This window comes from Colobus angolensis, unplaced genomic scaffold, assembly GCF_000951035.1.
Source record: "Colobus angolensis palliatus isolate OR3802 unplaced genomic scaffold, Cang.pa_1.0 Scaffold98, whole genome shotgun sequence".
NCBI lineage: Eukaryota > Metazoa > Chordata > Mammalia > Primates > Cercopithecidae > Colobus > Colobus angolensis.
Genome location: NW_012123820.1, coordinates 2272628 through 2293444, shown reverse-complemented (window position 1 = coordinate 2293444; position 20817 = coordinate 2272628). Strand labels below are relative to the sequence as shown.

Genomic DNA, 20817 nt, shown 5'->3' with positions numbered 1-20817 from the left:
TGTCCAACTACTGAAATTATTTTCAGGGCCAGTTTACAAACTGGGCACTAAAATTAGTTTCATTAGTTTTAGTTGCACCTTTAACTTTATTTATTTAATTATTTTAGAGTCAAAGTCTTACTACCTTGGGCAGGCTGGTTTTGAGCCCCCGGCCTCAAGTGATCCTCTTGCCCTGGCCTCCCAAAGTTCTGGGATTACAGGCATGAGTCGCCACACCCAACCTACCTCCAACATTTTTGTAAACCAAAGATTATATTATGTAATTTAATGATATCTTTAAATCATCAAAATTGATTTCAAATAACTTAGCCATTTTCAAAGATTAAATGCGTCTTCAAGAGGTAAGTATTTGTTCCCATGAAGAAACACTCACAAATGGCTCTTATGGGAATTAACTACTTAGAAGGGAGCCTGATGGATTTAATAAGAATGGCCTAGATTTATTTTATAATTGTGCCTTGGTGGAAGGGCACAAAGGTTGGTCAGTTGGAGCAAAGGATCCTGGGGTCACTTCACCATCTACCTTTTTCCCTCCCCACAGAGAGGGAAATGCCTGACATTTAAAGGACTAGTCCAGTTCCAGAGCAGAACATGTCCTGCTGTATACATAATTTTTTCACATGTGGATGTTTTATGTTAATTTAAAGCCTTTATGTTAAAGCATGATTGTTTTTTCCCCTGCAGTTTCTTGTGAAGCTGTAGCCAAGACTCCACTCTGGGCTCCATCTTTGTGCCATAACTCTGTCACTCTGTGGCTGCATTGGAGGAAGACGAGTAATAATTCTAGCAGCATGACTTTCTGACTAACAAATTAGCCCGATATTTATTAGTAATAACTGCTTTTTTCTTACAGTGGATAATGAAAACCTGCAGGGGGGCTTCATGCTGTGTTTCCTGGATAATGGATGTGGCATGAACCCTGGTAAGTTAATTATCTAGATACCTAACTGGCTGTTAAAGGAAACAGTCTGAAAACCTACAAAATACATAAAAATAAATTGAGCTATCTATGCAAAAACAGGTATGGAGCTGTTAAGGGAAATAAGCCCCAGACTTTTTGTTGAACTTTTTAAGTATCCCGGCTGGCAGAGTAAATCTATTGTAACCATCTAAACCAAGACAAAAAGTAAATGTATGTAAATATTGTCAGAAAAATGAAAGGCAAATGTTACTGATTGTAGGAAATAAGCATCTGGGAATGAATGGAAAACAAATAGTCACTGAATGGACTGGAGATTGTTTTTAGCTCACCCTTTAGGTATTGCTTGGGAGAGCCCCAGGCCATTTCCTGTGCCTTTAGGCTATTTTTAATTTTGCTTACCCTTGAGGTAGAGGTTACCTCTCCTTGCTTTTAGCCTTGTTTTTTCCTCCACAATTTGGAAAATTTAGTTGCTTCCAATGAATGTTCCCATCATAAGGAATACATCTACAATATAGTTCATGACTTATCTTTGTGTGTTCAAGGTTAGCACAAAGCTAGCACATTATGGGCACAAAGTGTCTATGTGCTGTGAAATTGAAATGTGATTCCATCTGAGGGCGTTGGGCTGTTTTAGATATTGTTTTCCTGAAATCTTTAAACACGGTGTGTTCCACAAACTAGAGTTTTTGACCACTAGATTTTAAAAATGGTGAGAGAGTTCAAGTAATATGGAACTGCCGTGGTCTGTTCCACAACCGAGGAAAGGATGCGTCAATATGCTTAGATATTGATTTTCTGTTAGAAGCTGAGAATATGAGACATGGCAAATATGTGATTTCGGCTCTGAAGTTTCCCCTTGGTCTGAATAGTTGAAGAGTATTTATTAGCAAGTTTAGAAAGACTATTTCACCCAGTTTTGTTTTGACTTCAGATAATTTTGATTTTTCCTGGTCATTTTGATTAAAAGTATTCTTGGTCTTTTAGTGTTTAACTAAAGGAGAAGGAAGAGTTTGTAACAACAACAACAACAACAACAACATCAACAGCAACAAAAACCCATGCTGAAAAAAGTGATTTTTCACTTCTAGCCTGAATGTTAAATTCCTGCTTTTGAATTCCTAAAATAAATGGCAGAATATATGTGATATAGTCTAAGGGAATTCCTTATGAAAAGAAGCAACTCTTTTTATATGGGTCATGAAAAAAATGTTAGAAACACAGACAAATGATGAATATTCAGACCTTCAGAAGGAACTCACACTTTAGTTACATAGTAGCATCAAGTAGTAATAAAGGAGAAGGAAGATGACTAAAAGTAGAATCTATCCCTTGTTCAAAGGGAGCTACATCAATCTGGACCCGTAGAAAATGACTACAGTACTTTTTGGGGTTTTTTTTTTTTTTTTGAGACGGAGTCTCGCTCTGTGGCCCAGGCTGAAGCGCAGTGGCGTGATCTCCGCTCAGTGCAAGCTCCGCCACCTCCCGGGTTAACGCCATTCTCCTGCCTCAGCCTCCCTAGAAGCTGGGACTACAGGCGCCCGCCACCACGCCCGGCTACTTTTTTTGTATTTTCAGTAGAGACGGGGTTTCACCGTGTTCGCCAGGATGGTCTCGATCTCCTGACCTCGTGATCCCGCCTTGGCCTCCCAAAGTTCTGGGATTACAGGTGTGAGCCACCGCGCCCGGCCTCTGGGTTTTTAAAAAATTCTCTAGTCTTGCCCCTCTACAGTCCATTCCCCACACAGCATCCTGAGTGATTTTCTTTCTTTTAATGTACATTTTATCATATTATTTTCCTGTTGAAAACCCTCAGTGGTTTTCTATTACTTAATACAATTTGTACTCTCAGCATCTCTTCCAAGGGCCTTACATTATTTGGCTCTATGCATCTCTTTGGCCTTTTCTTGTTCTTCCCACTTCCTCGCTTAGAACATTCCACCCGCACATGGCTGGCCCCTCATCATTTGAATCCATCTCATGTTAACCATCTGGCAGTGGGCTTCCCTGATCATTTTGTTTGCAGGCCACATTCCTGTTAATTCTCTATCCCTTTACCCTGGTTTTGTTTTCTTCACTTAATACTCTCAGTCAGAAATGATCTTGTTTATTAGTTTACTTTCAGTCTGTTTCTCCTACCACAACATAATGTCCAAGGCAGGAGCCATGCCTGGCCTGTTAAGTGGTTTATTCCCATGCTCAGAACCTGTTAACCATGCATGTGAGTTCATGTAGTGTGTAATGAACACATGGGATTTGGTTCAGAGCTATACTATGTCTGTATCAAGACCTACAACTTTGGGTTATAATCGTAGCTGTACCGTCTATCAACTCTGTGACCTTGGGCAGGTTTTTTAAACTCCTTAGACTTACATTTGCTCATCTGTGACATGCAGGTCATAATAATAATAATACCTTTCTTGTTTTGTTATAAATTTAAATAAACTGTGCATGTAAGTTTACAACGTAGTACCTAGCACATACTAAACAATCAATAAGAACTAGCTAATATTGTCATTATGGATATCCTCACCTAAAGCCTAACCCCTCATAGGAACACATCATAGAAGGTCCAGTTAGTTTCAGAGAAGCAGAGTGTTTGGTGGCTTCTACACACCTCATACCATGTGCCTCTGAACTATAGCATGTCTGTACCCAGACTGACACAGGGTCCTCAGGACAGTTCTTCAGCAGGTATTCAGGTAGGCCAACAAGAAGAACATTCTTGGTCCTGGAGGTTGCTATTTATATATTCTGAAGTCCAAAGGATTACTGTGTAGAATTCCAGAACACGTGGAGAAGTCAGGAGAATGACTTGGAACGTCTGAAATGATTAGCCTTCTTTCCCAGGTGGTATCAGAGCAGAGGCCATCCTGCCCCTCTTAGTCTCACATGGGCCTGGTTAAGGGTTAAATTTGTGGGGAAATTACTAGTGGTACAAATAATTACAACACTTATAATTTGGTAACACCCACCAAGTGCCAAGTTTTGTGTTCAGGATTTCACAAATACATCATCTCATTTAATTTGTTTCATTTATCTTCATCAGCAACACTGTGATGTAAGTATTGAAGTAGTTCCCTCTTCCAGAACATGGAAATTAAGGCTCAGACTTTTAAACTCTAGCTAAGGCCACATGGTTAGGTCTGTCTCATCTCTTTCAGTATACAGTTGTTTCTCGGTATCTGTAGAATATTGTTTCCAGGACCTTTCTAGGATACCAAAAGCTGTGGAAAGAAAATGGCACGGTATTTCCATATAACCTATATACATCCTCGTGTATACTTTAAATCTTCTCCAGGTTCCTTATAATACCCAGTGCAGTGTAAATGCTATTAAATAATTGTTAAACTTAATTGTTTAGAGAATAATGACCAAAAAAAAAAAAAAGTCTGTACATGGTCAGTCCAGATACAACTTTTTTTTTTCTGAATATTTTCAGTCCGAGATTAGTTGAGTCTGTGAATGTGGAGCCCACGGTACCTTGGGCTGACTGTAATACCATTAGGACCCTTGTCAGAGACGATGGATCCTGATGAAAATCCTTGTCTCTGGAGCTAGGGATTTGCCCTGATGTTCTGAGGAATGTGAGATCCTGACAACTGGGCCTCAGGCCAGTGTCAAAGAGTCTTTCTAACCACTTAAAAGTCACTGTCAATTACAGAGGAAGCTTCAGACATCATTTACTTTGGACGATCCAAAAAACGGCTGTCAACCTTGAAGTTCATAGGGCAATATGGCAATGGTCTTAAAAGGTGAGAATCTTTTTTTCCCTTAAGACATATATTATTGATACTGGGAACACTGTTTATAAAGCAGTTTACACAGAATGATGCAGGCATGTAAAGCTTTAAAAAGAATATAAACTTGAGGCAGGGGACCTACTTTGTGTTATAATCTCCATATACAAAACTGGCTTTTTTTTTTTGAGGCAGATTCTCACTCTGTCACCTAGGCTGGAGTGCAGTGGCATGATCTTGGCTCACTGCAACCTCCACCTCCCTGGTTCAAGCGATTCTCCTGCCTCAGCCTACTGAGCAGCTAGGACTCAGGCGTGAGCCACCATGCCCAGCTTATTTTTGTATTTTTGTAGAGACAGGATTTCACCATGTTGGCCAGGCTGATCTCGAACTCCTGACCTCAAGTAATCAGCCTGTCTCAGCCTCCCAAAATGCTGGGATTACAGGCATGAGTCACCATGCCCAGCCCATAACTGACTTTTATCTTTATAGCATTTTAAGTTAATTCTCCCAAATAATAAGATAAATCCTCTTTCAGAGATCCCTGAAGCTACTACCCCTGGACTTTAGGGCTTTGTTGCATCTCTATGTTCTGTTGTTTCTCAAAGCATATTTTAACCTAGGTGCTGTGTCTGCAGCTCATTTTTTTAGTGTGCTGCATTGAAAGGTGAGGACATGAGGCTCACTTGTATGACTCCTGCCTGAGACAGATGATTGTTCTTTGGAGCCCTGAATGGACCCTTTCCCCAGCAGCCAAATCGCAAGCAAAAGTGTGGAGCTGGCTTAGTTCAAATTCTTCTGCTTTACTTTGAAAAAAAAAAAAAATTGTATCCTCTTGATGACGGGTCAACAGAACAGTGTTGGAAAGAACATCCTATTACAGTACAGTGGTAACAGCCTGCCTGTTTCCTTTTTAGTATATGAGATGTAAAACATGATGTTCTTCGTTTTTAATATAGTGGGTCCATGAGAATTGGAAAAGACTTTATTCTTTTTACGAAGAAGGAAGAAACGATGACCTGTGTGTTTTTTTCTCAGACGTTCTGTGAAGAAGAAAGTCTTAGTGAGGTAAGAGTTGAGGTTTTCCTTCTGTTCCCATAGCAATGATGTTGCTTTCGTTTACTCTCTCAGGAGGTGAAGTCTTGTCGTGGGTTGTTTCTGAAATGATTTAGAAACTTAGGAATATGTTTGGGAAATGGAGAGAAGGTATCAAGACATTCTGAGGACATCAAAGGCCTGTCCTCTTGACCCTTTCCTGAGAACTTCATTTTCATCATCCATGTGCTCAAATCTCCCAAAAGAAGAGGCTCCCTTAGACATGATGAGCTTTTTAGAAGAAACCTGAAAAATCTTTCCACCGTATATACCATAAATGGATTATCATTTTAAAAATAAATAAAATATTGGAGTCAAAGACTTGGAATACAAACTATAAAGAAATTGAATGCAAAATAGACTTACAACTGTAACTCTGGTGACCATAATTTCAACTCCATTTGCTGATCCAGAGGCATTTGCTGAACCAGTGCCTGAGTTTTACTAGTATGACTATCAGTTATAATTCAATACAACAAATACATGTTGAGTAACTACTCTCTGCCTGGTACTGGATAGACTCTATGAAGGTAGAAAAGAAGCAGAAGATCATATGGCCATCTAAGAGTCTTCAGCTTTATCACAAAATAAGGTAGACACATATGAATTGGATAAAAAAGTGAGGGAATTTAAAAAGAATGCTCCTCAATGAGTCTGTGTGGCTGCTGTTACCAGATTATCAAAAGCAATGATATGGATGGAGAGATTAGAGGGCCTCGAGTGGCCAATGAGGGTTTTATGGAGAGAGGACAACTTGCAACTGGACAAGCTGGTACTGGACAGTAATGGCCCCAACAAGTCTCAGACCTGGAGATGCATATGGAGTTGGGATGGACGGTGTAGGACTATGAGACTGCCAGTGGGTGGGGCTGGGTGACAGGAGCAGTCTGCAGGTAAAAAGGAGTAAGCCGTGTGGGAACCTGACATGAGAAAAAGTGATGCTTTAAGCATTTATGTTGCATGTTATGTGTGTAAAGGGCATGGAAAATTGGGCTAACCTTTACTTATAGCTTTCTTAAAATGGGCCATTCCCTTTTTTTTAAAAAAAACTAACAACAGCAACTACTTCCCATTTATACTTCCACAGAGACAACCTCTTGCAACAATATTAACAAGTTCTAGCTAGGCATGGTGGAGTGCATCTGTAGTCCCCGCTACTTGGGAGGCTGAACAGGGAGGATCACTTGAGCTCAGTAGTTTGAGCCCAGCCTGAGCAACATAGTGAGATCCTGTCTCAAAAAAATAAAAATAAAAATAAGTGGCCTGTTCTTTTGATATTTACCTGCGTATCTCTAAATAGCATGCTTGTATTGCTACTTCCTGATTTTATCTAGGCATTATCTATTAACCTCCCACTATAAGAGAGGATTTACCTACCTTTTTTCTCTGCTTCTATCATATAATCACAGTCTTCTCATCCCCCACCCTCAACATAGGTTTATTGTAATTTTAGTTATGACAGTATTCAGTATTTACTTTATAAGACTTTATAAACACTGTTCAACTTATACCAAGTCATCAACTATTATTTTTCTTTTTCATGTACAACTATTTCCCCTAAGATTAATAATTGACTGCTTAGTTTTTTATGTGTATTACTATCACTGAATATTTGCTTGGTTTTCTGTGTTCACGTCACTCTGTTAACCCCAATCTCAAAGTGCTGTCCTCTCAGTTCCATTGTCCTGATAAAGTCTGCTTGGGGCTTTCTCCTGTGCTACAGCTCACACTCCTGCTTCCATGGCGGTGTTCAGCTGCCATCCTGGGATCTGCCCTTGCCATCATCTTGGTGATTCCCTTCCCCTCTCTTCTGTGTCATCTCTGAGATCCTAGATACCATGTCTTCTTCTGTAGCTTGCTCTCTTTTCTTGCAAGGTACAGCATGTTCTCCAGTGACTTCGTGAGCAAGGGAACATAGGGGGCAAAATATCTGGAGACCTCACATGCATTAAAAGGTTTTTATTCTACCCTAACACTTAATGGTAGTTGGGCTTGATATTATTTCTAGATTGGAATTTATTTTCCTTCAGGGTTTCAAAGGTTTTGCTGCATTATCTAATTTCGAGTGTTGTTATTGAGAAGTCTCAAGCCATTTAATTACTTAATCTTACATGTGACCCATTCTTTTTTTTGTTTTTTGTTTTTTTGTGGGTTTGTTTTTTGCCTTTACTCTTTGAAGGTCAAAAGAATCTTCTTTGTCCCAGTATGCTGATTTCAATGTTTTGCCTTTGCGTGGCCCATTCACATCCATTGTGCTGGTCACTTGTTGCCATTCACATCCATTGTGCTGGTCACTTGTTGGGTCTTTTTGATTTGGAAACTCATATTCTTCAATTCTGGGATAATAATTTCTTGTAATAACTGATGATTTTCTTTTATTCATATTCTCTTTTCTATCCTTTTGTAACTCCTGTTTTTTAGCTATTGTATTCTGGAAATGGTTCTCTAATTTTCTTAGCCTTTCTTTCCCATTTTCTGAGTTTTATATTTTTGTTTTATCTTCTGGGAGATGTTCTGATATTTATTTTTGAACCCTTTTGTTACCAGAAAGGGGTCTGATCCAGACCCCAAGAGAGTTCTTGGACCTTGTGCAAGAAAGAATTCAAGGCGAGTTCATGGATTGAAGTGAAAGCAAGCTTATTAAGAAAAAAGTAAAGGAATAAGAGAATGACTACTCCATAGGCAGAACGGTGGCCTGGGCTGCTCAACTGAGTATACTAATAGTTACTTCTTGATTATATGTGCTAAACAAGGGGTTAATTACTCATGAGTTTTCCAGGAATGGTGTGGGCAATTCCAGGAACTGAGGTTTCCTCCTGTTTGTAGACCATATAGGGCAACTTCCTGACCTTCCCATGGCTCTTGTAAACTGTCATGGCACCGGTGGGAATGCCTGTTAGCGTGCTGATACATTATACTTAGCATATAATGAGCAGTGAGGATGACCAGAGGTCACCATCTTGGTTTTGGCGGGATTTGACCAGCTTCTGAGTGAATCTGGGTCAGCAGGGTCTTTGTGACCTGTAGCTTGTGCCCACCTCCTATCCCATCCTGTGACTAAGAATGCCTAAAATGGAAATGCAGCCCGGTAGGACTCAGCCTTATTTGACCCAGCCCCTGTTCAAGATGGAGTCACTCTGATTCAAATGCCTCTGATACTTTCACTGAATTTTTCTCTGTAATCATATTCTTAATTTCCAAGAAGTCTTTCTTATTTGCTGAATGTTTCTTTTTCAAGGATATCTCATTCTTGTTTCATGGATACAGTATTCTCTCTTATAACTCTGAAGATATTAACAGTAATTGATTTTTGCCCTGTTGAAATTTTCATCTTATTTTTTATTTTTTTTTGAGATGGAGTCTTGCTCTGTCGCCCGGGCTGGAGTGCAGTGGCCGGATCTCAGCTCACTGCAAGCTCCGCCTCCCGGGTTCACGCCATTCTCCTGCCTCAGCCTCCAGAGTAGCTGGGACTACAGGCGCCCGCCACCTCGCCCGGCTAGTTTTTGTATTTTTAGTAGAGACGGGGTTTCACCATGTTAGCCAGGATGGTCTCGATCTCCTGACCTCGTGATCCGCCCGTCTCGGCCTCCCAAAGTGCTGGGATTACAGGCTTGAGCCACTGCGCCCGGCCTGTTTTCATCTTATTTTTGTGGTTTCTGCTTACACTGAGTTGCTTTGTTTATTTTTTTTATTTTATTTTTTTTTTTTGAGACGGAGTCTCACTCTGTCGCCCGGACTGGAGTGCAGTGGCCAGATCTCAGCTCACTGCAAGCTCCGCCTGCCGGGTTTACGCCATTCTCCTGCCTCAGCCTCCGGAGTAGCTGGGACTACAGGCGCCCGCCACCTCGCCCGGCTAGTTTTTGTATTTTTAGTAGAGACGGGGTTTCACCATGTTAGCCAGGATGGTCTCGATCTCCTGACCTTGTGATCCGCCCGTCTCGGCCTCCCAAAGTGCTGGGATTACAGGCTTGAGCCACCGCGCCCGGCCAGTTGCTTTGTTTATAATTGTTTGTTCTGTATTATCATATTATAGGCTTTTCTTAGATGGCCATTACTCCTGAATACTTTAAAGATTAGTCCAATAAAATGCTGAGTGGGATCTCTGAGAACGGGAGTGGGGCCTGGCTGCTGTGACTGTCACAGTCATGTGATCTAACTGAGCTTTTTTTATGGGGGAATCCTTAATATAACTGTCTTTGCGTTCTTTCCTTCTGGGTTGGTCAGATTTTTCGAGAAAGATTCCTAGTCTTCTGCCTCCAGGCCTACCTGTCAGCTTCTGGGAGACAAATGGGAGATGAGATCTGAGGTTCTCAGCTTCTGCGAAGTGTACTTTCATTCAGTCTATCTAATCTCAGTAAGGTGCCCCCAACAGCAGTGCCTGATAATGTCTTCCAGTCTAGAAATCCATTGTTCTACTCTTTCCAGAGAATAAATATCCAGACCCTGGGGGCTGAGGAGGAGCCAGATGGGGATGTAGATGCTACTTTACTTCTCCTCTCCCCCTACCCCAACTCTAGAGTTAACTCCTGCCATCCGTCCCTGAGCATTTCACCGTAGGAATTCTGAATTGCAAATCAGGCTGGCTCTTCTTTCTGGCTTGGGTTTTAGATTGCTCTTGCATGTGCTGTCATCTGCTTTTCAACTTTTAAAATGCTGATTCTGTTGTTTCCTCTGCCATTCTACCCTTCAAGAGGGAGTTGAAGTACACTCCATCTGTTCCCATATTCCACAATGGAGTATTTTAAAATACAATCCTGTCTATACACATTTGTTATGTGTCTCTTATACAATTAGATTATAGGAGGAAAATGAACTTTTAACTCAAGTGTTTTGTAATTTGTCTAGATGAAGAGTGGAATGAAATAGATAAGACAAAAGAATAATGTTTTTTGTGTATTTTATAATAAATTGACGTGGTTTTTTTTTTAAATAGGTTGTAGTTCCAATGCCCTCATGGTTAATAAGAACCAGAGATTCTGTCACAGATGATCCCCAGAAATTCGCAGTGGAATTATCTATAATTTACAAATACTCACCATTTAAAACTGAAGCCGAATTGATGCAGCAGTTTGATGTGATCTATGGAAAATGTGGTAAGATCATCAAAACTCTGACAATTTGAGGGAAGTATTTGTTTTCAGTGTCTTATGAAAGACACTGTACATATGTTTTCTTTTTTTTTTGCTCTTATAATCTCATGTGGATTCACACTGGGGACAGTCATTTATTTTATCCGTGTGAGCTTTGTCTTAAGAGCATCCAAACATAAATGATTATAAATCCCTGACCCTGGGAGAAGGATGTGTACTTGCATGAGCTTGGTGAAACTGGGTGAGAAGAGGATGATACAGGCTATGACCGCAGGGACTCCACAGTCGCTGCACTAGATAGCGAAGTTAGGAGACACTTAACTGCATCATTTGAGATAGGGTGGTAACAGGTATGTAAGAGAGTTAGCAACTTACGAAGTAATGAATTCATGTCTCTGTGGCAAAGAGTTAGCAAAAGCATTGCAGATATTCTTCTTCAGATTAACAGATCTTTTCCCTCATTCTTTCCACTTCCACCAACTTTCTGTAACATGTCGAAGGCACTGTGTCTACTGACACAGTTGATCCAGGATTTAGACACAGACATTTAGGCTTGAAAGCCCATGTTCTTAGCTACTATGCTATTCTCCCTTGTGTTTAAAACTACCAAAAAGTGTAATTAGTTGTCCTCTTAATTTCTCTGATGATCCTGTTTGACTTTGTATCATAATCAACTGGAAATAATTTGGACTTTTTTGTTAACCTTGCCTTGGAGCAGGGGTCAGCAAATTATGGTCTTGGGTCAAATGTGGCCCCCTACCTGTTCTTGTAAATCAAGTTTTATTGGAACGCAACCACACTCATGCATTTATGTGTTATCCGTTGCTGTTTTCATGCTTCAGTGGCAGAGCTGCATTGTGAGTAGTTGCAACAGAGACCGTATGGCCTGCAAAGCCTGAAATATTTACTGTCTGGCCCTTTGCGGAAAAAATTTACTAACACCTGCTATAGTGTATGAAAACAATACTTCTTATTTGTACAATATTTAAAAACCCTTCTTTGTTTTTATATGTGTTAAATTTAGTGCTACCAGTGAGAGCTTTACCTATAACACAAGCTTGGCTCAGGCTCTTAACGAATTTCATAATGCAAATTATGAAAAAAGTGCCAAAGTTTAAAAATCCACATTGAAAGACTTGTAATGAATTGAATAGTAATAAGAGGCACCATACTGTAGAAACTCAGCACTCTTTGGCAGGGAGTGAAACTTGCTATAAGACATATCTTGGTTTAGCCAAAGACTTAGCCAAACATACTATTTCCTGAAATACAAAAGAAAATTTTATAACAGATTCAGTTCCATAGATGAGATGATAGCACAATGACTAGCACTTGGTGTGTTTAAAATACTGACAAGTCAAACATCTATTTTTTCTACCAGGTACTCTGCTGGTTATTTATAACTTGAAGCTTCTGCTTAATGGAGAACCAGAGTTGGATGTTAAAACTGACAAAGAGGATATACTGATGGCTGGAGCTCTGGAGGAGTATGTGTATGTTTGACAGAATGTTTTTCAACAGTGGTGGTGAGCTAGAGTTAGGAGCCCTGCGTCCTGGCTGCAGGTCTGAGGTCACTGGGCTTTAGCACTGGGACAGTTCATCTTATCCTAGTTACTGATAAAGTTGGGCTAGACCAGTGGTTTCCAAACTTCAAGCCTCAGAGTGACCTGGGATGTTTCTTGAGAAGTACAGGATCTGGGGCCTCATTTTGACCTACTAAGTCAGAATGTCCAGATATCAAGCCTAGGAATCAGTCTTTTTCAAATGTTCCCCAGATGATTCAGAGGTGCCAGCATGTTTAGGGACCACTGGAATATAAGACTTCTAAAGCGTTCTAATACCTTGACTCCTAATTTATAGATATTAAAACTGAAAATAACCTGCAGAGTTTATTACTCATTAGATCATTAAAAATGGACAGACATCAGGAGAGTGTGAAGCAAAAAGGAATATGACCAAATGGCAATTTTATCATTATTTTCTGCATGAAAAAGTGTGGAGAAAGAATGAAATAGTGACAAAAGCTAGGTTTCTCTAAAATAACATTTTTACTTAAAACTTAGCTTGAGCCTGCAGTTTTTTAGTCTCAGAACACTGCAGCTAGAAGAGATTGTAAAGGTAATTTAATCCAGGGTGATTTATTTTGTATTTCAGTGTTGTACAATAGAAATATAATGAGAGCCACAATAAGGGACAAATTTAATCTTAAATTTTCTAGTACAGCCACCTTAAGAAAAGTAAAAAGAGGCCAGGCATGGTGGCTCAAGCCTGTAATCCCAGCACTTTCGGAGGCCGAGACGGGTGGATCACGAGGTTAGGAGATCGAGACCATCCTGGCTAACACGGTGAAACCCCATCTCTACTAAAAAATACAAAGGAAAAACTAGCCGGGCGAGGTGGCGGGCGCCTGTAGTCCCAGCTACTCTGGAGGCTGAGGCAGGAGAATGGCGTAAACCCAGGAGGCGGAGCTTGCAGTGAGCTGAGATCCGGCCACTGCACTCCAGCCTGGGCGATAGAGCGAGACTCTGCCTCAAAAAAAAAAAAAAAGAAAAATAAAAATAAAAAGAATAGGTTAAATTAATTTTGATAATGGTTTTATTTAATCCAATATATCTAAAATATTGTCATTTAAATTTCAATATGAAAAATATTGATGATTTTTTTTTTGAGATGGTGTCTAGCTCTGTTGCTGAAAAATATTGATGATAGTTTACATTCTTTTTTTTAATACAAAGTCTTTGAATCCAGTGTATGTTTTGCAACATACAGCACATATGAATTTGGACTGATGCCCAATAGCCACAGGTGGCCAGTAGCTACCATATGGTTTTAGACTAAGGTGTTAAGACCCACGTAGACATGTCAGGTTACAGAGAACTTCTTTTGCTTTCCCAATGAGGTGAAATTTAGAAATTTCCACAGTTAGCAAATAGCTATTTGATAACACACTTTTAGATGATCTTCTCTCCTTATTTCTGATGTATGTTTTTTCTCATATTCCAACATGTGGAATTCCTAATCTACACAGAAATGGAGGGCTTTCTTTTTTTTTTTGGAAAAAAATATTCAGCCTAATGGCTGTTCCACAAATGCTGGGAACCCCTGTGCCAGCATTAATATACCAGTGTCAGAAAGGAGTCCCAGAATTATCAACATCTCCATTACTGTCTTCCCTTTTCCTGCTGCCTCTGCCCTTCTAGTTGCCAGCTGGTTCCAAAACCGATATTTCATGCTATTTAAAAGCATTTTGAAACAGTTATCTGTCAGAGTGCCTTGGCATTTCTACACTGGCATTAGAAAACAATACATTATTAGAGGAATAATTTGACAGCTACATCTTTGGAAAGATGTTCTTACTGTTTCCAGATTGTGTAATGAAGCCAGAGCTTCTCTAGCCATTTAGGCAGTTAATTATAAAATAAAGAAAATGAATGAGACCTAAAACATGTACACTTTCACTTTGGCACATAGATCACACTGGATTTTCTAATTTGTTTTTCAGCAAAATTTTGTTTTAGTTTAATCACAAGAAAAACCTTTAAAGACAGGGCTGGGATTTATAAGGAAGAATCAGTGTAAAGAGGATTCATAATTTCTGAACCAAGGATGCTGTACATATCATGGCCTCTGACATGAGTACTGTGATGATGCCAAGAAGGGATAGCATCACCATTCCCCACCTCCTCGGGGATAGCAGTGCCTCTGTAGTTTTCTTCTGTAAAAGATTTGCCCTTAATTCCACTTCATTATTGATTTTGACCTACTGTTTCCTCACCATCACTCCCAAGCTCCCTTTAAACTTAGAACATACATTTTTTCTCTCTCTTTTTTTTTTTTTTTAAGGTGGAGTCTCATCCTGTCCCACTCCAGGCTGGAGTGCAGTGGTGCTATCTTGGCTCACTGCAACCTCTGCCTCGTGGGTTTAAGCAATTCTCATCCCTCAGCCTCCCAGGTAGCTGGGATTATAGGCATGCACCACCCTGCCTGGCTAATTTTTTTGTATTTTTAGTAGAGACGGGGTTTCACCTTGTTGGCCAGACTGGTCTTGAACTTCTGACTTCAGGTGATCTACCCGCCTTGGCCTCCCAAAGTGCTGGGTTTACAGGCATAAGCCGCCACACCTGGCCAACATACATGTATTTTTAACTTGTTAAAAAATGGTACATAGTTTGCCACACAAGGTTGTGGACAATGGTGTGGTCCCGTGGGTTTTAACATTAACACCCAATTACTCTTCAGTAAGAGACTAGAAAAGACATTAATTCTTAGTCCTAAAGGATTAGTTCTGGTCCAAGGTGGATCTTTTTTTTGAGTCCTCTTTCATTTATGGCCTCTGATATTTGAACCTCTAATCTGGTGCAATTTATAATGTGACACATTTTTTACCATTTCTTTTCCTGGTGATTATCGTATCTCCTTATCTCTGCTGGGTAGGATTCTACAGCTGTCCAAAACAATTTTCAAATCTTGAAACTATGTAATTTCCAGGTTTGGTCTTAGATAGAGAGTGCTGCTGATTCTGAAAATAATTTAATTTTCTGTATAGGAATATGAAAATTCAAACTTTCGAGCTTTATTGGCCTCAGGGAAGAGGTGTTTTGGCATTATTTATTTCATATAGTTCTTGTGAATATTTGACATCATGGTTTTTTGTTTGTTTGTTTGTTTTTGGTTTTTTTTTGAGACAGAGTTTCACTCTTGTTGCTGAGGCTGGAGTGCAGTGGTGGTATTTCAGCTCACTGCAACTTCTGCCTCCTGGGTTCAAGCGATTCTCCCACCTCAGCCTCCCAAGTAGCTGGGATTACAGGCATGTGCCACCACTCCAGGCTAATTTTTTGGTATTTTTAGTAGAAATGGGGTTTCATCATGTTGCTCAGGCTGGTCTCGAACTCCTAACCTCAGGTAATCCGCGCACCTTGGCCTCCCAAAGTGCTGGGATTACAGGTGTGTGTCACTGTGCCCAACTTTGACATTAATTTTAAACATAGGATTCAAAACCTTTTATCATTCTGCTTTGGGCTGAGGCACTAACAGCAGTAATCAGACCAGTGGCAGGGTCTCCTTTCAATATGACAGTCACGTCAAGAGAATTTCAGTAGAAGTGATGTTCAAGCACATGGTCAGTGGTGGCCTGTGGTTTGGCAATATCAGTTTAAAGGTGACCTATTTCCACTTAAATTTAAAAAAAATTTCGAATAGATAGCAGTCATCAGAATTTCAGAATGCATGTGATCCACAAGTCTGCATTTTATGTGTGAAATGTCAAATTGAATTTTGAAATTGTGAATATGATTTATGGAGAGTGCCAGGGAATCAGATATAGGTTCCAGGGTTATATGCAGAAAGTGAGTTGAATTTGCAGGATAAAAATTATCTTAAATTTGTATGTTGCCATAAACTTAGGCAGTGTTTCCTGAAAGTGAAGAAGATACAAAAAATAACTTTGTAAAAAATCAAAAGAAAATCAAGAGTTTGAAACAAAGGGTGGGGGTAATGCCAAGAATACTGAACACTGAAGAAAATGAAAGTGGACTAATGACAGAAAACAGGATGTTTCTTCAGGGCTGGGCTAGGTGTGTTTACTAGTTTATGTTGTGGTAATTTTTTGGAACTCTGGACCCAAATCCCACATCTCAAACTTTTGTAGATGTTTTCTTCCATTAAGTTATATTTTTTCCTCCTTAAATAGTCCATGTGCAAAACAAAATCTTTAGTTAATTCTTTCCCTCCATCTTATTGGTGGCTTTTAGTAAGCTTCATTTACAGTCATACAGATGATTAAAGTTTAGAATCATTTTCAGAAGTCCTTTATTGAGTGGCTACAGAAAATAACAGGCTAGTGGAGGGTTTTAAAATGAGTCACTGCCCATCATGACCACCTATGTGGTTAGTATGGATTCTCATCTGCAAAATCTACAGGACTGTGATTCTACTTTGGCGTTCCTTACATAGAGATCTTATTTCCTTCACAGGACATAGACCTTTTTATGTGGATACCAGGATGGAATCTTAATTTGGATTTTAAAGTTACATGTAAGATACGCCACTGAATTGGATCCAAGCATTACTTTTCTTTTAGACTTTTAGTTTAGGTTCAGGGGTACACATGTAGGTTTGTTACGTAGGTAAATTCGTGTCACAGAGGTTTGTTTTACAGACTATTTCATCACTCAGGTATTAAGCCTAATAGCCAACAGTTACCTTTTCTGCTCCTTTCCCTCCTCCCACCCTCCACGCTCAAGACCCCAGTGTCTGTTGTTTCCTTCAGTGTGTCCGTGTGTTCTCATTATTTAGCTTGCACTTGTAAGTGAGAACATGCAGTATTTAGTTTTCTGTTCCTGTGTTAGTTTGCTAAAGATAATAGCCTCCAGCTCTATCCACATTCCTGCAAAAGACATGATCTCGTTCTTTCTTATGGTGGCATAGTATTCCATGATATATGTACCACATTTTCTTTATTCAATCTGTCATTTATGGACATTTAGGTTCCATATCTTTGCTGTTGTGATATAGTAAAGAGTGCTACGGTGAGCATTTGCATGCATGTGTCTTTATGACAGAATGCTTTATATTACTCTGGGTATATACCCAGTAATGGGGTTCCTGAGTTGAATGGTAGTTCTACTTTTTAGCTCGTTGAGGAATTGCCATACTGCTTTCCACAACGGTTGAACTAGTACACTCCCACTAACAGTGTGTAAGTATTCCCTTTTCTCTGCAGCCTCTCCAGCATTTGTAATTTTTCAACATTTTAATAATAGCCATTCTGACTGGTGTGAGATGGTAGGTTTTGATTTGCATTTCTCTAATGATCAGTGATATTGAGCTTTTTTTCATATGCTTGTTGACTGTATATATGTCTGCTTTTGAAAAATGTTCATGTCCTTTGCCGATTTTTTAATGAATCGTTTCTTTTTCTCTTGTAAGTTTAAGTTCCTTATAGATGCTCAATATTAGACCTTTGTCAGATGCATAGTTTCCAAATACTTTCTCCCACCCTGTAGGTTGTCTGTTTACTTTGTTGATAGTTTCTTTTGCTGTGCAGAAGCTCTTTAGTTTAATTAGATCCCACTTGTCAATTTTTGCTTTTGTTGTAATGGCTTTTGGTGTTTTGTCATGAAATCTGTGCCCATTCCTATGTCCAGGATGGTATTACCTAGGTTGTCTTCCAGGGTTTTTATAGTTTTGGCTTTTACATTTAAGTCTTTAATTCATCCTGAGTTAATTTTTGTATGTGGTGTAAGGAAGGGGTCCTGCTTCAATCTTCTGCATATAGCTAGCCAGTTATCCCAGCACCATTTATTGAATAGGGAATCTTTTCCCATTGCTTCATTTTATCAGCTTTGTTGATGATCAGATGGTTGTAGGTGTGCAGCCTTATTTCTGGGCTCTCCATTCTCTTTCTTTGACCTATGTGTCTGTTTTTGTACCAGTACCATGCTGTTTTGGTTACTGTACCCCTTTAGGATAATTTGAAGTTGGGTAATGTGGTACCTCCAGCTTTGTTCTTTTTGCTTAGGATTGCTTTGGCTCTTCAGGCTCTTTTGGTTCCATATGAATTTTAAGATAATTTTTTTCTAGTTCTGTGAAGAATGTCATTGGTAGTTTGACAGGAATAGCATTGAATCTGTAAATTGCTTTGGGCAGTAAGGTCATTTTAATGATACTGATTCTTCCTATACAGGAGCATGTGATGTTTTTCCATTTGTTTGTGTCTTCTCTGATTTATTTGAGCAGTGTTTTGTAATTCTCCTTGTGGGAATCTTTCACCTCCCTGGTTAGGCGTATATCTAGGTATTTTATTCTTTTTGTAGCAGTTGTGAATGAGATTGCCTTCCTGATTTGACTCTCAGCTTGGCTGTTGTTAATGTATAGGAATGTTAGTGACTTTTGTACATTGATTTTGTATCTGCAACTTTGCTGAGGTTGTTTATTAGCCAAAGGCGCTTTTGGGCTGAGACTATGGGGTTTTCTAGATACAGAATCATGTCGTTTGCAAACACATGTAGTTTGGCTTCCTCTCTTCCTATTTGGATGCCCTTTATTTCTTTCTCTTGCCTGATTGCCAAGCAGTAGTTTTCTTTACTTCCCATATACCTCACTCTCCCTTGTTGTTTGCCAAGTGGTTCAGCACCTGTTCAAGAGGCATTAATTTTGGGGGCAGAGGATGGAGTGGGAATGAAGGGAGGAGCTTCAATTAGTATTACAAATATTAACTCATTGAAAAATATTTAAACTTTCATAAATAAGTAAAGCAATATAAAAGTGCGTCCTCATTCTCCACCTCAGCTCCTCCAATCTCTCTTCTACTGTAGAAATTATTTTGCTCCTTGGGATTTAAATCTATCTTCTAGATATTTATTATCTGTCGCTTTATATTAGATTGAACTTACCCTTTTAAAGTTTTTGAAAAAATTTGACTTTGCAGAGTTTTAAAGATAATACAGAAAATTCCCATGTACCTTTCACCCAGATTTTCCAAATGTTGATATTTTACCAAAATCTGAAAAAAATTAGAAATTTGAAACATATCTGGTCCCAAGCATTTCAGATAAGGGATGGTCTACCTGTACATCAGTACTTCTCTGTTGATGGGCATTCAGGTTGATTTTAATTTTTCACTTTTGAGAACAATGTCAGTCTTTATACTTACATTGTTAGATACTTAGACAAGTATTTATTTACTATTGATTCTCAGAAATAATATTACTGGGTTAAGTGGTTGTAAATTTCCCCAGTGGTGGTATTTTGCAAAACCAAAGTACAATATGATAACCAGGACATGAACATGGTCCATCAGGTTTGATAGAAATCTACCAGTGCATCACTACAAATATCCCCTATATTATCCTTTATGAATTACACACACCTCCTTCTTTCTCCATCAACTCGACTTAAAAAAACTTTTAAAAAGTATATTGGTAGATTATAGATGTACATATTTTCAGGGTACATGATACATTTGTATAATTTGTAAAGTTAAAATAGAGGTAATTGGGATATTCATCCCCTTAAATATTTCTTTTCTTTATGCTACAAACCTTCTAATTATTCTCTTCTAGCTATTTTGAAATGTACCATAGATGATTGTTAACTACAGTTACACTATTGATCTGTTGAACAGTAGGTCTTATTTCTTCTGTTTAACTGTATATTTCATCCCATTAAATCAACCTGTCTTCATCCCCACCCTATTACCTTGCCTCTGGTAACTACCAGTCTACTCTCTATCTTAATGAGATCCACTTTTTAAGCTCCTACACATGAGTGAGAACATGTTATATTAGTCATTCTGTGCTTGGCTTAATTCACTTAACATAATGACCTCCAGTTCAATCCATGTTGCTACAATGACAGGATTTCATACTTTCTTATGGCTGAATAGTGTTCTGTTGTGTATATGTACAACATTTCTTTATGCATTCGTCCACTATGGCACTTAGGTTGATTCCATATTTTGTGTATTGTGAATAGTGCTGCAATAAACAAGGGAATACAGATATCTCTTTGATAGGTTCAGTTGCTTTCCAGTAATGGAATTGCTGGATCATATAGTAGTTCTATTTTTAGTTTTTTGAGGAGCCTCCATACTATTCTCCAAAATAGCTGTACTGATTTACATTCCTACCAACAGCATCCGAGGGTTCCCCTTTCTCCACATCCTCACTAGTATTCGTTATTCCCTGTCTTTTTGAGAAAAGCCATTTTAATTGGGGCAAGATGATATCTCATTGTGGTTTTGGTTTACATTTCTCTGATGATTAGTGATGTTGAGCATTTTTCCATATACCTTTGGCTATTGGTATGTTATCTTTTGAGAAATGTTTATTCAGATCTTCTGCCCATTTTAAAATTAGATTATTTGGTATTTTGCCATTGAGTTTTTTGAGCTTCTTATATATTCTGGATATTAATCCTCTGTCAGATGGATAGTTTGCAAATATTTTCTCCTGTTCTGTGGGTTGTCTCATCA

At 39.0% G+C, this 20817-nt stretch overlaps 1 protein-coding gene across 2 annotated transcripts in view; it reads left to right on the top strand.

Annotated features, from left to right (window-relative positions):
* The window catches only part of MORC1 (MORC family CW-type zinc finger 1), a 173583-nt gene that overhangs the window by 13005 nt on the left and 139761 nt on the right, over positions 1 to 20817 (top strand). For both annotated transcript variants that reach the window (XM_011932752.1, XM_011932753.1), the window contains exons 4-8: positions 854 to 922; positions 4584 to 4674; positions 5619 to 5727; positions 10688 to 10847; positions 12226 to 12331. In XM_011932752.1, coding sequence (XP_011788142.1) covers positions 854 to 922; positions 4584 to 4674; positions 5619 to 5727; positions 10688 to 10847; positions 12226 to 12331 — 535 coding nt within the window. The remainder of the gene's footprint in view (positions 1 to 853; positions 923 to 4583; positions 4675 to 5618; positions 5728 to 10687; positions 10848 to 12225; positions 12332 to 20817) is intronic.